The 19,359-nt window shown below is 36.7% G+C and overlaps 1 protein-coding gene across 1 annotated transcript; it reads left to right on the top strand.

Moving 5' to 3' along the window:
• The first annotated feature begins 1,312 nt into the window (after window positions 1-1,312).
• On the top strand, window positions 1,313-17,917 carry LOC121384235 (C-type lectin domain family 4 member F-like). Its single transcript, XM_041514522.1, has 7 exons — window positions 1,313-1,583; window positions 4,111-4,296; window positions 5,384-5,503; window positions 5,694-5,782; window positions 6,876-6,972; window positions 14,819-15,029; window positions 17,258-17,917. Exons 1-7 carry the CDS (start codon window positions 1,397-1,399, stop codon window positions 17,268-17,270), a joined length of 903 nt encoding a protein of 300 aa, XP_041370456.1. The 5' UTR covers window positions 1,313-1,396; the 3' UTR covers window positions 17,271-17,917.
• Window positions 17,918-19,359: the final 1,442 nt, after the last annotated feature.

Below are 19,359 nucleotides of genomic sequence, written 5' to 3'. Positions count from 1 at the left end.
CTAGAGCACATTTATTAATTAATTATCGGCAAGTGGATGTAACACTTTTGGTAATTCCGACTCGTAGTCATCAAAGAAAACCCGCTACATTTTTCCACTGACAGTGAGGCATCTCTTATATGCACTTTCCCACAGACAGGAAAGCACATACCATAGCCTTTGACCAGTTGTGGTGCACTGGTTGGAACAAGAAAAAAACTAATTAGCTGAATGGATCCACCGAAGTGATTCGATCCTGCGACGCAAGCATTTTAGGCGAGCGCTCAACCGACTGAGCTAAATCCTGTCCCCACTCGTCTTACTGAAGTTACCGGTATGTAAATAATACTACAAGCGTATGTAAGGCTAAAAGAAAAAGTTCCAACCTGGGTTTTTTTGTGTTAACTATGCAACTTATACAATCTGACTGCAATTATTTTTCGATTCATGCAAGTGTAAACCTAAAAACCTATATGCACACTTGTATGTTCTGTACCAGGGGTCATGCCATGTGTACACTATTATTATTATTATTTACACACGCGCACACACACACACACACACACACACACGTATACGTGCAAGAACCGAAGAATCGTTGCGGTCAGTAATTCTTATAATTAACTAAACCAAACACAATCTTGAAATGCTGTAGAAACCCGAACTTAGCGTTTTATCAAAAATCAGTTTAATCTATGAGCATGGTATGCAAGCCCTTCTTCTATGCGAGGGTATCATATCATAAACAGGGTAGGGCATGTGTACAGGTGTTATTTTTCAGCGAAAACATTCTTTCATGTATGTATAAATATTGTCAGAGATCTGATACGTATTATAGTATATATCAATCAGCTCATCATCAGATCACGTGACAGGTATGCGGATGAATAACTGCGTAGATTTGTATTAGTACAATATCAGGGAGGATCCAGAGCAAATAAATAGCTAATTATTAGTGCCCGTTGCAAATGATTTAAGTTCATAAAATGCATAATGTACATGTATATCAAAACTAAATAAAAACACCCACCCCCCCCCCCTTGAAAAAACCCTCCCTGCATAGTTACTTTTTTCAATAACAAGTTAAATATTATTTGCTTTCCACCCCACCCCCATTTGAAAATTGTATGTGCCGCCTTGTTATCTTCGAACTAGTCCAAAATTCTGTCCAAAACAAAATCAACATAGTACGTACACCAAAGATGGTATAGTTGAATTTCAGATAAGAGAAAAAACTAGCGTGCGTGAAGACATTTTCGACAATAAACATATTCTTTGAAGTTTTTAAAAGATAATCTGTCAGAACCTCTTTGAGTTGCCGCACAAACACACAGCGAATCATTTCAGACGCTCACACCTATCAACCAGTTAGTTTACAAGGAGGTCTGGCTACCGTTTAAAAGTTGGTCGTGAAGTCATGTACGTACCTTTACTTTTCCTTGGTGCACTGGCACTGACAAAAGCCCAGTTTTTCGACAAAAAAGTAGACATAGGGACCGAGACTATAGGGTTGACGGCCCTAAAGGATACACTGGAGACTCTTATAGAGAACGTCACCAAACTTGAGGAAGAGATTGAAACTCTGCGTGGAAGATCCTGCTCAAGTAAGTTTGAAGATAATTCAAAATTTTTAGTTAATCTTAGTCAATTTTTTGGTGTTGATTATGTTTAGTTAAAGTGTATTCACTACAAAAATGTCACTACGTCTTCTAGAGTTAATTTTAGTCACACAATCTCACTTTAATTATTTTTAGGAAATGTTTTACGAATTTATGAGATTTTTCTCTCCAAAGACATATAGCCTACAGAACACTATATTGATGGATTTTTTTTTTTAATGACATTTATTAACACAAATATTACATAGATATTCTGCATGTTCTACTATACAGGTATAAATCAACAAAAAGATTACAAATCGCAAATGAACAGTTGTTCGTACTTTTCGTCGATGACATTATGAGTCATTACGTACGTAGTTAGTTACCCATCATGTTGCAGTCCCATTTCCCTTGATATTTTCTTTCTATAGTTGATATATCTTGGTGAAATCTTTCGCCGTGTTCTGCACTGATGCCATTCATATTTTAACTGAAGAAATTTAGGTGAGAATGGAGGAAATGCAATTTCAAAGATATCCGGCATCCAAGCTTTTCATAAGTCTTTATTAACTTTTCTATTAACTGTTCGTAATTCCCACTTTTGTTATTCCCAAGGAAATTTTCAACCACTTCTCTAAACGACCTCCAAGCGTTTCGTTCCTTTGATGTCATTTTTTCTTCAAATTCTTGTGACTGAAGCATCTTGTGAACATCTGGTCCGGTGAAAATACCACCTTCGATTTTTGCTTTTGACAGATGTGGAAACATGTTGGAAATGTATTTGAAAGCTTCGCCTTCTTTGTTCAGTGCTTTCAGAAAGTGGTTGACAAGTCCAGGTTTGATATGCAGTGGAGGCATAAGGACTTTCTCTGATTATACCAAGGGCTGGTACTTCACATTCTGTGTTCTCTTTGAGGCCAGTGTCTTTTGCGGTAGTGTTGAGATGAAGCACGACTGTCCCACAGGCAAAGGAAGCAAGAATGTTTTAAGAAGCTAATCATTTTGAAATCGCCACAGACCTGCCATTTGTACCTGTTGTAGTTTATAGTTTCAGGAAGAAATGTTACATTATTTTATTATTATATGCACAGAGTGCCCAATTGGTATAGATGGATACAGATTTCCATTGTGCAGAAGAACACATTTGAGACTTAGGGAGGAACTGTCTATGAAGAGACGCCAGTCGTTTGGTTCATGATCAATACCCAGTTCTTGAAACAAGTTCTTAATGTCATTACAGAAACATAAATCATCTTTCACCGAAAATTATTTCGAGAACCTTTCATGTCTTTTCCTAGCAGCTGTAGTTCAAGAACTGTTGTCCAAAAGTTTCACTCCATCAGTCTTGATCATCACATTGTGTTTACATTTACCATAGTTTGACACCCAATAGCCGATGTATTTTTCGTGCTGGGGTGTCGTTAAACATTCATTCATTCATTCATTCATTCCATCAGTCTTGATGTTAGAAGCTCTGCATTAGACTTCGTCAGCCCGAGATCTCGAATCAAATCATCCAGTTCCTGCTGGTTTAGAAAGTGTGATTGCTTCTTTTCTTCGTCAGTATGACCAACGTAAGATTCTTCAGATTCAGATTAAACAATTTCATCTTCACTCTCCAAATCTTTAGCAGGTGGTCTCGGGACAGACAGTTCTTCAGGGTGTGGAACTAATAGACATGTACAACAAACTACGTATGGAGCCCATGATTTGTCTTCATCTTCTTGCCAAAGTATAATTCATAAGCTTGTGCAAATTTCGTAGATACTTTGATTCCATGCTTTACCTGCCTTGGGCCAATGTAGAATCCACAAACGTAACAAAATGAATCGCCAGAATATAAGCAGTTTCGCGATGAAAACATTGCGCACCTGAAAAATACTAAGTTGACCTATGCACATATAGGCCTTTACATACACCATCTGGGGGCAGCACTAGAATGTTCTAGAAAGTACTGGAACATTCTATACAAAACTGGAACATTCCTGAAAGAACCAAAGCATAGCAGCCATTGGAAGATTCTAGAAAGTACCAAAACATTCTAGAAAGCATCAGCTCCTAAAACATACTGGAATATTCGGTGCTTGGAATTTCAAAAATGTGGAGTATTTTTCTAAAACCAGACATATAGAACAAAACTGAATGAAAAATGCAAAAATATCAACATAATAAAATGTTTGTTACATTGTGAATTATAATGCACTTCAATGCTTTCTTATGTATAATAATGAACTTCAATGCTTTCTTATACATGTATAATAATACACTTTAAAGTCTCTTTTTTTCTCTCATAAAAAATTTCTTATAAATCTGTGAATATTTGTCTGAAAAACAATTTTATTCCGTCTAGGTACATGGTTACCAGGTAATATGATTATTATTCACGAGCGTAGGAAGGTGCCAAGGTGGGGTCTTTCTTTCATTTTTAAGGCGGAAGAGCAACTAACTGCTAAAAACGGCCTTGAATAATCTGTTGATGTTGTTAAAACAAATATTATTATTTATTATTATTATTATTTTAATGTTTCAGGCGTATCCCGATTTAGAGCGGAAATGCAACAGAGTGCAAATGCTGCATCTGCTTCTTCCAGCATACTAGACACGAGTGGTTTCGTTCTCAAGTCGACGCTGTCCGCCGAGACGAACAAAGTGAATGGTCTGGTGCAGAAGTTCGAAAGTGTGCAGTCGGCACACAAGTTCACGTCTGACATCGACGGTCAGTATCGCCCCGTCCGTCCGTCCGTCCGTCCGTCCGTCCGTCCGTCGGTCTGTCTGTCTGTCTGTCTCTCACTCTCACTCTCTCTTTATCTATTTATTTATTTATTTTACACTGTGTTTTAATTTACTCATGACATTTTATGTTGATATTGATCATGCATTCATTCATGTACAGGGGCTATTTCTGGTCACAGCCAGTGCATCACGACTGGTACATCAAAGGCCGTGGTATGTGTTATCCTGTTTGTGGGATGGTGCATTTAAAAGATCCCTTGCTGCTAATTGGAAAGAGTAGCCCATGAAGTGGCGACAGCAGGTTTCCTTTCTCAATATCTGTGTGGGCCATAACCATGTCTGACGCCATATAACCGTAAATAAAAAATGGGTTGAGTGCATCGTTAAATAAAACATTTCCATTTCCATTTCATTCATGTACATGTTTGACACCCAACTACAGAAGAGGGTGAGGAATAGCCCAGTGGTACAGCGCTCGCTTGATGCGCGGTCGGTTTGGGATCGATCCCGTCAGTGGGCCCATTGCGCTATTTCTCGCTCCAGCCAGTGCACCACGACTGGTACAACTAAGGCCGTGGTATGTGCTATCCTGTCTATGGGATGGTGCATATAAAAGATCCCTTGCTGCTAATCGAAAAGAGTAGCCCATGAAGTGGCGACAGCGGGTTTCCTCTCTCAATATCTGTGTGGTCCTTAACCATATGTCTGACGCCATATAACCGTAAATAAAATGTGTTGAGAGCGTCGTTAAATAAAACATTCCTCCTTCCTTCCTTCCTTCCTTCCTTCCTTCCTTCCTTCTAACTACAGATGTATTTCCCGTGACGGGTGTGTCGTTAAAGTGCATTCATTCATTCAATTGTTATTTTGGGGATTAGTTCAAAGCATTTCGATCAGAAATTCTCCAATTGTAGAATTAAGTTTTTGTGAAAATTTGGCATTTATAATTATCAATACATGACAGGTTTGGCTGAATTGATTGTAGATCAATATTATATACCGTACAATTTACAACTTAATTTTTTTTCAATTTAGGATATTTAACATGTTTATTTATTTGTTTGTTTCAGGTTATGCTGCAGATTTGAACGCACTGGAATCTGCTTATGAAACTCAGACTGGTATTTTGGACAACGTTGAAAATGATTTAACAAAGCTGGCTGATACTAATACTCAAAGTAGTACTCAAAGTAAGGCATTACTCAGACAATATGTATACACTTTTTTATCAGAGAGAGAGAGAGAGAGAGAGAGAGAGAGAGAGAGAGAGAGAGAGAGAGAGAGAGAGAGAGAGAGAGAGAGAGAGAGAGAGAGAGAGAATATTAGACATATATATATATAATGTATTCTGTTATTTACTATTTTTCATCTCTATTTCAGCCACAATCAACTGTACTGATGGTTGGACCAAACACGAAAATCATTGCTATGCTTTCTTCCGTGATTCCATGCCTTGGCATGACGCTATGGTACATAATAATAATACGGCAGGCCCGTAGCCAATGGGGGGGGGGGGGGGGGGGGGGGGGGGGGTCGGGGGGGGGGGGGGGGGGGGGGGGTCAATATGCCCCCGGACACACACCCCTAAGCATTTCGGGCGCTTCGCGCCCTCGTATGAGGCACTTCGTGCCTCACCATAAGCGTAAAGGTCCCACCCCTCTCAGAATTCTGGTTATGGTCAAGGCCTGAATAACTTACAAACCTGGACTGACTTACTAACTAACTATATATAATTTTGTTTACTAGTCCCCTACCGTTCTAACTGGATGAGACAATAGGTTTCGTCTCCATCTTTCTGTCTGTCTGTCTGTCTGTCTGTGTCTGTCTGTCTGTCTGTCTGTCTGTCCTTCCGTCTGACTGACATATAGCTTTCCTAATATTTGTTTTTGCAATGCCTCAACATATGGAGCTGAAATTTGATAGATTACGTATGGATTGGATAGGATAACATATTAACGTGTCTATATCCAGTTAAGATTCAATTACGTCTCTCCCGGGCACAATCTCTGACTTAGCCAGTGACTGGGTCCGGGACAGAAGGATTAGGGGTAGAGTTGGAAATAGGCAGTATTTTGAAAATAGCAATTAGTAAAAAAAGAATTTTAAAAAATAAAATAAAAGGTTAACAAGCCAAAAATAATAAGACTTGACTGCTGCGCTGAATATTTATATAATTTGGAGCATTTTAGAAGGACAGTCGAAAAGTAAATAAGAGAAAGAAGAGAGGATCGGACTATTTAATAATATTACAAAAGAAAGTAATTTCGAAATAAAATTTTGAACGAAGGTCTAAAGGTTTATAGTGCGATCTACATGTATATGTCCACGTGAGTGGCCTGTTAAGGCCGTTAGGGTGTACAGCTTGTAGGGACGAGATGGGTTGCATCTCGCCAGGAAAACCCCTAGAATGACAGTCATTAGATGTTGAAAGTGTAGTGCTGTGCTGAAATACAGATCTTGAGAAGCCGGATCCGTCTGAACGATAGAGAGTATCAGACTAGGGTGTAGTCCAGTCGTCATGGGTTGATATAGTACTCTCAGAATGTTTTTTTTTTTACGCAGAGCACGTGTATCGGTCATGGTGCCTATCTTCTCGAAGTGAACACAAAGGATGAACTAAATTGGCTTAAAAGCAGCTTTTTGCCATTTAGAGACAACGGTAATCATCAATACATCATATTTCTTATTCCTACTAATTAACAGTTCATAGTTCCCAGTTGTTAAACACTTTCTGTCTCGAATCATACTTCATATTCCTTGACTCTTCACATTTCACATTCCTAATAAACAGTTCATAGTTACCAGTTGTTAAACACTTTATATTTCGAATTCTTTTTAAAAAAAAATCATTCTTCGTATACCTTAACACTTCAAATTTCCGATTGTGTTTTATTGTAACAGCTTAAAGAATGTTTCGAATTCTCCAACACTAAATCTATTTCATCTTCTTTAAAGGGACAGTTCTGAGTTTACAACCATTGTAAAATGTTTTCCACCATAAGAACCTTTTCGATGATGTAACATACAAATTAAATACATTTTCTTATTTAGAATATCAGTGTCTGTATTTATAAGGTGTTTGTTCTGAACAGAACATGTTTATTGCATAAAGTATTGCATAACATTTATAGCAAACATACAATGAAAAATACAAATTAAATGTAGAGTCAGTGACTCAGTAAGTAAGAAGGCTAGTTGAAGAAAATACATGAAAGTATAAAGCTGTGAGGAACAGATAAGAAATTATAACAATAACTGGCGTCTCTGCATAGCAAGATGTACATATTTTGCTAAATTAATAACACTTTTAGGGGTATCACAAGACATTCGCCTATAAAACTTTTGGATATTTGGCCATCTATTGTAAATCTTATTTAAATACTGTTGTCTTTAATCTCTATACATTGGGCAAACTAACACAAAGTGATATTCATCTTCTATAACTTTCATATTACATAATGTACAAAATCTCTGATCATAAGGTATATTATGATATCGACCCGTTTAGCATAATAGACTATGAGAGGATAATCGTAGTCTGGTTAGTGAACGTTTTAAGTGTGGTGATGAAATATAAGATAAATATTTTTCACACTCAAAACTTTGTTTGAACTTATGTTTTAATTTAGAAATAAAATGACGTTGATCGTTCCATTCTGTAAGCATTGATCCATTATCCGTTGTTTAATATAAGGTAAGTAAGGCAACACTTGATCTTGACTCCACCAGACATCTGACAGACCAAGACTATCCAACAGACATTTAACACCATGCGCCCATTGTTGTCCTAATGTTTGTAGTAACCCAAACCGGATTTTACCTCCCAGTAATATTGTATGTACAAAAAATATATATCATGGATTAAAGTAAAAACTGCGTGCTACAAACATTAGTATACAACCACAAACACATTCGATATACAGACACTGGTATTCTAAACAAGAAAATGTATTTAGTATGAAATAGTAGTGGCCAACAAGGCTCTGTTATCGCAAACATCTTACAGTGGCTGCAAACTCAGGACATTCCCTTTAACATTTTATATTACCACTTGTTGAAGAAGTTTATTTCTCGAATGCTTTAACACTTTCATACATGTTTCTAATGGTTCAATATTTTATGTTTTGAATTCATATTCCTTAACACTTCACAGAGGCGGAACGTAGCCAAGTGGTGAAGGGCTCACATGATGCGCGGTCAGTCTAGGATCGATCTCCGTCGGTGGGCCCATTGGGTTATTTCTCGTTCTAGCCAATGCGCCACGACTGGTATATCAAATGCCTTGATATGTGCTATGCTGTCTGTGAGAGTGTGCATATAAAAGATCCCTTGCTATTAATGGGAAAATGTAGCGGGTTTCCGTTCTAAGACTATATGTCAAAATTACCAAATGTTTAACATCCAATAGCCGATGATTAATAAATCAATATGCTCTAGTGGTGTCGTTAAACAAAAACAAACTTTAACTTTAAAACTTCATATTTCCAGCTCTTCGACACTTTTTTTCTTAAATACTTTAATATGCTTTGCATTCTTTTTTTTTTTCTTTTTTTTCTTTTTTTAAATCATTTATTTTCCCCAGCCAAGTTTGACCATGTCAAGGTTGGGGAGCCTTAATTTCATGGCCTTACAATAGAGTTGCTATATAAGTGAAAATGCATAATATTATTGTAATTTAACATATAAATATATTTCTAGTGTTCCCATATGGTTGGGGATTGGCAAAGAAAGCCAAGATGCTATGATTCATATCTTGGAAAGAGTTGAGTAAAGTAGAAGGAAAGAAAGAAAATACAATAGAATAGAAAGAAATTAATGAATGAATAGATAGATAGATAGATAGATAGATAAATAAATAAATAAATAAATAAATAAATAATGGGGGGGGGGGGGACTTAAAATCTATGCTACGAAAAGAGACTTATATTTCGAAACGAAAAAACCTGCAATTACAAACGAAAAGACCTGTAATTCGAAACAAGCTATTTATAAGAAGTTTCAGTTAAAAAGATTAAGCCACCGTGTCCATTGATTATTGAAAATTTCATGTTCACAATTTTTGTATGAAATAAACCTTTCGATTTCAAATTTGTTTCGCAATATATTTTTAACTCCATTTATATTTAATACTTTTTTCTGTACTTTCATACTATAAATATAATATTTAATATTGATAATTAACCAATTTACAAAGTTGCTGTGTTCATTATTAACCATACCAAGCATAACAATATCTCGGTTAAAACAAATATCAGTTCCAGTTTCAGTCTGTATCCAATGTTTTGTAGCTCCCCAACTGTGGTTAACCTTATTGCAGTCAAAAAATAGATGTGGTATCGTTTCTGGAGAATTTTGACAGAAGTCACAAAAGCATTTGAATCAACATAATGTATCATGTGTAAAAATGTATTTGTAGTTAAGATTCTATGCAGTATTCTGTATTGAAACCATGATAAGGTTGAATATTTTACACATCGAAAAGGAATAACATAATACTTTTCGCATTGCCTGGTATCGTACATAAATCCTTCGTTCGCATATTTTAATTGTGCATTGGGGGTTATAGTTTGTGAAGTTATCATATCATAAATATCTTTACAACTTTTTTTGTCTTTTAATAAACATTTTAGTTTAAACGGAAAAAACGGATTTTTTAGAATTGTGAACGTGTCATCCCTTATTGTTCCAAGCTTGTTTATAAATGATTTAATAGCACTTGTAAATGAAGCATATTCTAAGAAGTTTGTATTTATATGATATTTTGTTGCAAACTGTTCGTATGTATAAAAATCACCTTGTTCATTTAATAAATCATTTATAAATATAATACCGTTATCTATATAAATTTTGTATATAAATGGTTTGTTACCTATACATATTTTGCTATTATACCAAATATTAATGCTTAAAATATCCTCAACATTTTGTGGTTTTTGATATTTGTGTATCTCTAACCAGCTGAACAAGGTGTCTCTCCAAAACGTATTTCGGACGTGTTCAATATTTCGCATTAGGAAATAATCGCCTTGTATAATCAAGTCTTTTAAAGATATGTTTGTAACCGATTTAAACAAAGTTATCCACTTTGAGTTATTTAAAAACATTCTTCGAATCCACGTGCATTTTAAGGCTGTTATAAAATTTGATATGTTTATCATTTTAATACCACCTGTTTTGTAATTTTGTATTATTAGATTCAGTTTCAGTTTTTCAGTATTGCTCTGCCAGATAAATTAAAAAAATAATGTATTTACATTTTTTTTTTCAATTTGTCATTTGGATTTGGTAGCGCTATTAACAGATGGGTTAGCTTTGGCATTATTAAAGTTTTCAGTACTGTTATTCTTCCTAAAACTGTTAATCTTCTAACAGACCATAACCTCATTAATGTTTGCATTTCTATTATTTTAGAATCATAGTTCAGTGCAATTATTTGTTCCATGTTAACTGCGAAGTTGATACCGAGCAAATTAAATTGTGTTGCGCCCCATTCTAACTTCCACCGCGTACGATGGAACACATCCTTAGAAAACTTTTTCTTTCCGATCCATATAGCTTTTGATTTAGAAAAATTAATTTTTAGGCCTGATATATATGCATAATAATCTAAAACCTTCAATGTATTGTACAGAGACTCGGGAGAACCATCAAGAATGAAACTTGTGTCATCTGCATATTGCGAAATTAAATATTCTTCGCCATCAATACTGATTCCCTTAATATTGCTAGAGTTTCTTATTATAATTGCAAGTACTTCAGCACACAGAATAAATATATAAGGAGACAGAGGATCTCCTTGTCTACAACCCTTTTCTAATTTGAAAGCTTCAGATAAAAATCCATTCTGTATTACACTAGATAAAGAATTATTGTAAAACGTTTTTATCCAGTTTTTAATGGATGTTTTAAAGTTAAATATATCTAACACTTTATATATAAACGACCAAAATAAAGAATCGAATGCTTTTTCAAAATCAATTAGTAGCAGTAATCCAGGAATATCATGTTCTTCTGTGTATAACATAATGTCATAGATTAATCTAATATTTTCCCCAATGTATCTTCCTTTAACGAAACCAGTTTGGTCTTTGTCTATTAATTTATCCATTCGCGATACATCCTGACGCCATTTTATAAGTACAGTTTAAAAGGGTTAAAGGTCGCCAATTTTTTAAGAATTATTTTGATTTATTAGGTTTTGGGATACATGTTATAATACTTAGCTTTTGTACATGAGACATTTCTTTAATAGTGTAACTATAGTTGATAGATCTAATTATATAGTGTACTAAATCCATCCAAAACATTTTAAAGAATTCAGCCGTAAATCCATCAGACCCCGGGCTCTTGTCATTTTTCATACCTTTAAGAAATGTTAATACCTCCGTATATTTTATTTCACCCTCTAATTCTTCAGCTTCTTTATCAGTTAATTTATTAAAACTAAAGTGAGATAGTTTTTTAATAATATCATCATCATTTTGCCACGATGGTGCGGAATAAAGATTTTGGTAAAATTTCTTTGTTTCTTTTAAAATTTGCTTCTGATCCTTAATTTCTACTCCATTATCTAACTGAATTTTTTATATTAATTTACTGAAATAATTACGAGATTCTAAATTGCAAAAATTCTTAGTTGGTTTTTCGCCTTCTTCTATCCATTGTGACCGTGACCTAATATAATGACCTTTGAGTTTTTCTTTACGTAATTCTAATAATTCAGACTTTTTGCTTTCGATTCTTTTCCAGTCAACTACATGTTCGTTTTCCTCTAAAGCTTTTATTTCATCACATATAGTTTGTTCTAATTCGGTGTTTAAATTTTTCTTCAGAGATTAGGGTATAATTCTCTGAAAGGATCTATTAAATCAAATGTTTCCATGTTTTCGTTAATTTTTTTCCGACAGTTTGGATGGTTTATGGTTTATAGTTTTTGGTATCGAGATCCTGGTTTAACACTAAATTGAAATCTCATCAAAGTATATATTTTTCATTTTGGAATTCTTCAATACAGTCTAAAATATATTGATAGAAAATATCGTTATCTGCATTCGGTCCATATATGTTCACCAAAGTAATTCTCTCTCCCTCTATTGTTATATCGATTACAATATAGTTTCCTAAGTTATCTTTTTTTTATATTATGTATTTTATATTCAAAACTGTTATTGAACATTATAGTTACTCCTCGTGCGTTTCCAGTATAAGAACTAAATATGCATTTATACCCCCATTGTGCCTCTATGAATGGTTCTAATTCTAATGTGAAGTGTGTGTCTTGTAAACAGTAAATGCTAAATGCTTTGCCTTTTAGGTAATGTAAATATATCTCTTCTCTTTTCCTTGTCTCTGAGCCCCTGACAGTTAAGGGTTATTATTTTTAGACAAGCCATGATTTGTTCTTTTCAAGAATATGTTTGAAATATGTACACACATGCATAGACCTAATACTGTTATAGTGGTTATTAGTCTTTTTATTACGGATTTGTATTTTTAACTTGTTAGGAAAAAGCAGGTCTTTAATTTGAGCAAAACTATCCTTACGTTTTTTCCCCCAAAACGAAAAATAGATTTCATATCTCATACACTTTATAATATTTCTAATTGTTGGACACTTTTTGTTGCGAATTCTTCAACTCTGTCAGGCGCGGATCCGGAGGGTAGGGTGAGTGGGTCTGAACACCCCTGCTCGTGACGAAAAAAATATTTGTGTTATTTATTTTAATTTGACTTCACCGCTAGTAGTTGGATGTATACACCTCCCACCCACCCCATGAAAATCATCCTGGACCCACGCTTGCCATCGCTCAACACTTTTTAAGTCCCGAATTCTACAACACTTCATATTAATATTGTTTTGAAGTGGTATTTTCCAATATGGGTGGGTGGGACTCACGTTAAGTTTCGAATTCTAGAACACTTCATATGACTAATGTTTTGAAGTGGTATTTTCCAGTATGGGTGGGTGGGACTCACGTTAAGTTCCGAATTCTAGAACACTTCATATTTCATATTAATATTGTATTGTAGTGGTATTTGTCAGTGTGGGTGGGCGGGATTGACGTTAAGTCCCGAATTCTAGAACCCTTCACATTTCATATTAACATCATTTCGAAGCGGTATTTTTCAATGTAGGTGAGCTGGGTTGACATTGAGTTCCGAATTCTAAAACACTTCATATTTCATATTAATATCATTTGGAAGTGGTATTTTTCAGTGTGGTTGGGTAGGGTTGACGTTACGTTCCGAATTCTAAAACTATTTATATTAATATTGTTTTGAAGAGGTATTTTTCAGTGTGAGTTGGTGGGGTTGACGTTAAGTCCTGAAATCTTGAACACTTCATATTTCATATTAATATCGTTTCGAAGTGGTATTTTTCAATGTCAGTGGCCTGGGTTGATGTTAAATCTCGAAATCTTGAACACTTCATATTTCATATTAATATCGTTTCGAAGTGGTATTTTTCAATGTCGGTAGGCTGGGTTGACGTTAAGTCCCGAATTCATGAACACTTCATATTTCATATTAAATATTATTTTAAAGATCTATTTTTCAGTGTGGGTGGGCGGGGTTGATGTTAGTCCCGAAATCTCGAACACTTGATATTTCATATTGATAACATTTCGAAGTGGTATTTTTCAGTGTGGGTAGGCGGGGTTGATGTTAGTCCCGAAATGTAGAACACTTGATATTTCATATTGATATCATTTCGAAGTGGTATTTTTCAGTGTGGGTGGGCGGGGTTGATGTTAGTCCCGAAATCTTGAACACTTGACATTTCATATTGATATCATTTCGAAGTGGTATTTTTCAGTGTGGGTGGGTGGGGTTGATGTTAGTCCCGAAATGTTGAACACTTGATATTTCATATTGATATCATTTCGAAGTGGTATTTTTCAGTGTGGGTGGGCGGGGTTGATGTTAGTCCCGAAATGTTGAACACTTGATATTTCATATTGATATCATTTCGAAGTGGTATTTTTCAGTGTGGGTGGGCGGGGTTGATGTTAGTCCCGAAATCTTGAACACTTGATATTTCATATTGATATCATTTCGAAGTGGTATTTTTCAGTGTGGGTGGGCGGGGTTGATGTTAGTCCCGAAATCTTGAACACTTGATATTTCATATTGATATCATTTCGAAGTGGTATTTTTCAGTGTGGGTGGGCGGGGTTGATGTTAGTCCCGAAATCTTGATCACTTGATATTTCATATTGATATCATTTCGAAGTGGTATTTTTCAGTGTGGGTGGGCGGGGTTGATGTTAGTCCCGAAATCTTGAACACTTGATATTTCATATTGATATCATTTCGAAGTGCTATTTTTCAGTGTGGGTGGGCGGGGTTGATGTTAGTCCCGAAATCTTGAACACTTGATATTTCATATTGATATCATTTCGAAGTGCTATTTTTCAGTGTGGGTGGGCGGGGTTGATGTTAGTCCCGAAATCTTGATCACTTGATATTTCATACTGATATCATTTCGAAGTGCTATTTTTCAGTGTGGGTGGGCGGGGTTGACATCTTAAAGGAAGGAGTCTGGCAGTGGGCGGGAAGCGGTGAGTTGTTGGCGGATGAATTGCAGTCCAACTGGGCTTCGTTCCAACCTGACAACTATCTGAATGCAGAACATTACATGGAACTAAATGGCTACTCACGAACCTTCAACGACCAATCTGTGAATTCAAACAAGAAATTTGCGTGTGAAAAATGGTATGTTTCTATTCTAGTATGTTTACTGTAATTGTTTATGTGACATGTAATTCGTGTGTGTGTGTGCGTAAATACATGCACGCACACACGCACGCACGCGCGCACACACACACACGCGCGGGCCTCCACAAGACCAAATATGTGACTCGAGTATTCGAGGGCGAAACTCGACCCGAACCCGAGTACCCGACAGTTACACCACATGATAATGAGACCAAGGAATAAAGTAAAATAGCTTTATGCATCTTCATTCCACCACTGAACATGGATGCCAAATCACACATTCGATTTTTTGTTTTTTGTCCATGTCTCATAGTCCTATAATGTAGGCCTAACCGGCGACAAGCATATAGCAAAATGATGTAAAATTAAAAATGAGTGCTCTTCCTTGCATGGGTACTAGTGTCCTGTGAACGGACTCGAGTCTTGCTAGACTCGGCCCGTGCCTAAGTACTAGTGGAGACCCACGCACACACACACACACACACACGCACACACACACGCACGCACACGCACACACACACACACACACACGCACACACACACACACACGCACACACACACACACACACACACACACACAGGTGTGTTCAGAGATCCATGTACGTTGAGGGCCGACCATGTGGTTTGTAGGTCTCACGTATATCATCGATTAACTGAACATTCATTTTTCAGAATGCGTCAGTCTGGGAATTGCGGACGATTCAGTATACAAGGTTCTAGTCCCAGTAACGGCATGAGAGGCAATTTGTGACGCCAAAAAGGATTTTCCCCTGTGCCCGAGTACTCTGCCGTTCGAGGACTAGCCGAACATTTGTACGGTTATGATCGATCATAACTGTACAAATGTCCGTCTAGCTCTAGAACATATAGGTTGTACTATACCAAATAAAATCCCATAGGCGACCATGTTAACGTTTGAGCTTAAAAATATATGCAATATATCAACCAAACTATGACCCATAAATATCAGTACTACAACCCCTACTTCAAAGCATTAACTGAAGAAAGTGATACCTTTCATGGCTGATTTTCGGTGCAACCAGATGTTTCTACACTCCTAGTTTCGCACAAAATTTGAGTACTTTTTTTTTTACGTTTCAAGCACAAGACTGCTTAACACAGTGGTACTAGATGAAATAAAATTGCATACATTTTTAGCCCACATGACACTATTTTTTTTACAACCAACACACTCACATTTATAACCAATCACAGGACTTGTGGTGTTAACTTCTCTATCAAAAGTTCTTTGCACCTGGAACTTTGACCTGTCCGGGAATGATTTGGTTAAGTGCTACCGGCAGAGTACTCTGGCTACCTGTGCCCATGCGACCGGCCTCGGTGGTGTCGTGGTTAAGCCATCGGACATAAAGCTGATAGGTACAGGGTTCGCTAGTAGGTACACGGTTCGCTAGTAGGTACAGGGTTCGCAGTCCGGTACCGATTCCCACCCAGAGCGAGTTTTAACGACTAAGTGGGTAGGTGTAAGATCACTACACCCTCTTTTCTTTCACTAACAACTAACCAACTGTCTCAGATAATTGAGGTGTGTGCCCAGGACAACGTGCTTGAATCATAATTGGATATTTGCAAGAAAATAAATTGAAATGAAATGAAATGTGCCCATGCGTTAATATCTATGTACTAGTGAAACCCGACATACATACAATATGTAGATATTCATACATCTAGACATGTATACAGACACACTAGCGTGGTGGGGCGGGATGTAGCCCAGTGCTAAAGTGCTCGCTCGATGCGCGGTCGGTCTAGGATCGATCCCCGTCGGTGGGCCCATTGGGCTATTTCTTGTTCCAGCCAGTGCACTACGACTGGTATATCAAAGGTCGTGGTATGTACTACTCTGTCTGTGGAATGGTGCATATGAAAGATCCCTTGCTGCTAATCGAAAAGAGTAGCCCATGAAGTGGCGACAGCAGGTTTCCTCTCTCAATATCTGTGTGGTCCTTAACCATATGTCTGACGCCATATAACCAAACATAAAATGTGTTGGGTGCGTCGTTAAATAAAACATTTTCTTCTTCTTCTTCACTAGCGTTATAATAAGAAGTTGAATGTCGGCAGTCTCGAATCGACTGCTGGTAACGGGTCAAATTCTGACACTAAGGATTTAGGGTCAATAGTTGCCGTCGCTAATATTGTGTTAACCCTATTTTTTCTGTCCATCAGTATAACATTATAACTGGGCAGTGTCTTTGTTACAGGTTATCTGACTAACTGTTTGAAAGAGGAAGTATCGAGCGATGGACAGAAGAAGAAAAAAGAAACGACCAAGAATGATCTTCCCTGTATTATTACTACATTTTATGAAAAAAAAATCCAATATCTTTTTTGGATAGTCAACTGGACAAAAGCCTACTGGACAATAATCCCCGGCGCCCACTCTGCATTTTTTTGAGAAAGTGATTAATATAATACCGTATCATTATTAGTTATATTTAGTAATTTACAAAACAATGCAATGCAATACAATAAAATTATATCAGTATAATACAATAAAATTATATCAATGCAATACAATAAGATATGCTATTTTTCCGGGTTTACATATCGTGATGTTAGAGAGTACTGTCATTGCATGAGTTCCCGGGAGTGTTATTGGATTTATTGCAACGAGTTTGGGAATTATTTTATTTTATTAGCAAGAGCGAGGGGTAAAAGGAATTCCGAAATGAGTTTCATAAAGTTCATGTGGCACTAACACAAATGTGATAATTTATTTATTCTCCACAAACTGTATGTTTGTCATCGCTACACAATCGATGTTAATAGTATTCAACAAGATCAGTTACAAAGACTCTGAATTACACTTATAGTAAATATATACAGTTCCCATTTATAAAAATAAAACAACATAAATCCAGCTGCCATTTATTTATTCATTCATTCCATTTAAAATTTATGTGTTTGTTGTGCTAGGCTCAGACTGATAACTATTACGACGAAGTTGGCCAACTCGACGTTTGCGTTCTAATTTCTCCAACTCCCGACTTACGATGCGTGTGCTCTGATTAACGACTGGGTTATACGACAATAATCGAGTTGTAAGAACGCTGAGACTATCAACTGGACAGTCGTAGAAGTCGTGACAGCAGAAGGTTTGGCCAACGTTTTGCTGGTAGTTGGTAGTCTTAGCCTAGCAGTATACAACGATAATCCAGTTGTAAGAGCGCTCAGTCTTGCAACTGGACAGTCGTAGAAGTCATGACAGTAGAACGTTGGCCAACGTTTTGCTGGTAGTTGGTAGTCTTAACCTAGCAGTATACGACGAGAATCGAACCGTAAGAGCGCTCAGTCTTGCAACTGAACAGTCGTAGAAGTCATGACAGTAGAAAGTTGGCCAACTTTTTGCTGGTAGTTGGTAGTCTTAGCCTAGCAATATACGACGAGAATCGAGCTGTAAGAGCGCCCCGTCTTGCAACTGGACAGTCATAGAAGTCATGACAGTAGAAAGTTGGCCAACTTTGTACCTGCAGTTGGTAGTGTGAGTCTAGCATTACTCATTGCAAGTTACATTGTCAGATCAGATAATAGTACACCGGTGATCGATGTCAATTTCACAAACTGCGACTGTCGCAAGCGTGCATCTGTTATGCAGTCTAGTGACGTCAGAAATTTGCAATAACAGTACCAGTATTCAATGTATTGTTATGACCCATACCATAACGACAGCGTGGAATTTTTAAAAATATTTATGTAAACGTTTATAAATTAATTAATTAAGTAACACACACACACACACACACACACACACACACACACACACACACACACACACACACGTTTTTAAATAACGAGCTGTAAGATAAATGGTATCTAACGGACACGAATGGATTATTCTATTTCTTACATATCCTAAAAAAAACCCCAGGTTTTAAGCAAATTTTAACATTTTGTTTCAACTAAAAGTTGTTTACAGCCGTTGGATTTGTAGCTGACTTACGCGTCACAGACACATGATTGCCAGGTTAACTATACGTCACAGTGTAATCGATTTCCATCGTGCTGGGTTTTTTATAGAACGTATGACATTGGTGACCTGGGCCCCGTTCCACGAAGCGATCTTAGCCCTAAGATCACCGTAACTGCACAGCTAACGTGATCTTAGCGCTAAGATTGCTTTGTGGAACGGGGCCCTGGTCATCACCTAGGAGCAGCCAGTCGTATATGTCTTGAAACTGTTAAAACACCTACGTGTGAAAACAACTATGTGTTATCAAAAATAATGCATGGTGTTCTCACCAACGAGTGTGTAAAAAATAGCAATGAAATATATAGATCTACGAAAACCATAAAGTTATATCAG

Source organism: Gigantopelta aegis, chromosome 10, assembly GCF_016097555.1.
Source record: "Gigantopelta aegis isolate Gae_Host chromosome 10, Gae_host_genome, whole genome shotgun sequence".
In the NCBI taxonomy this organism is placed as follows: domain Eukaryota; kingdom Metazoa; phylum Mollusca; class Gastropoda; order Neomphalida; family Peltospiridae; genus Gigantopelta; species Gigantopelta aegis.
The sequence above is the reverse complement of the archived record's forward strand: the minus strand, read 5'-3'. Positions and strand labels throughout refer to the sequence as shown.

What these genes read in the sequence shown, in the direction of transcription:
- LOC121384235 (XM_041514522.1), top strand. Translation starts at nt 1,397, where the DNA reads ATGTACGTACCTTTACTTTTCCTTGGTGCACTGGCACTGACAAAAGCC. An exon ending in TGCCTTGGCATGACGCTATG is followed by an intron (nt 5,783 to 6,875) that starts GTACATAATAAT and finishes TTTTTTACGCAG; the next exon opens with AGCACGTGTATCGGTCATGG. An exon ending in TTTGCCATTTAGAGACAACG is followed by an intron (nt 6,973 to 14,818) that starts GTAATCATCAAT and finishes GCTATTTTTCAG; the next exon opens with TGTGGGTGGGCGGGGTTGAC.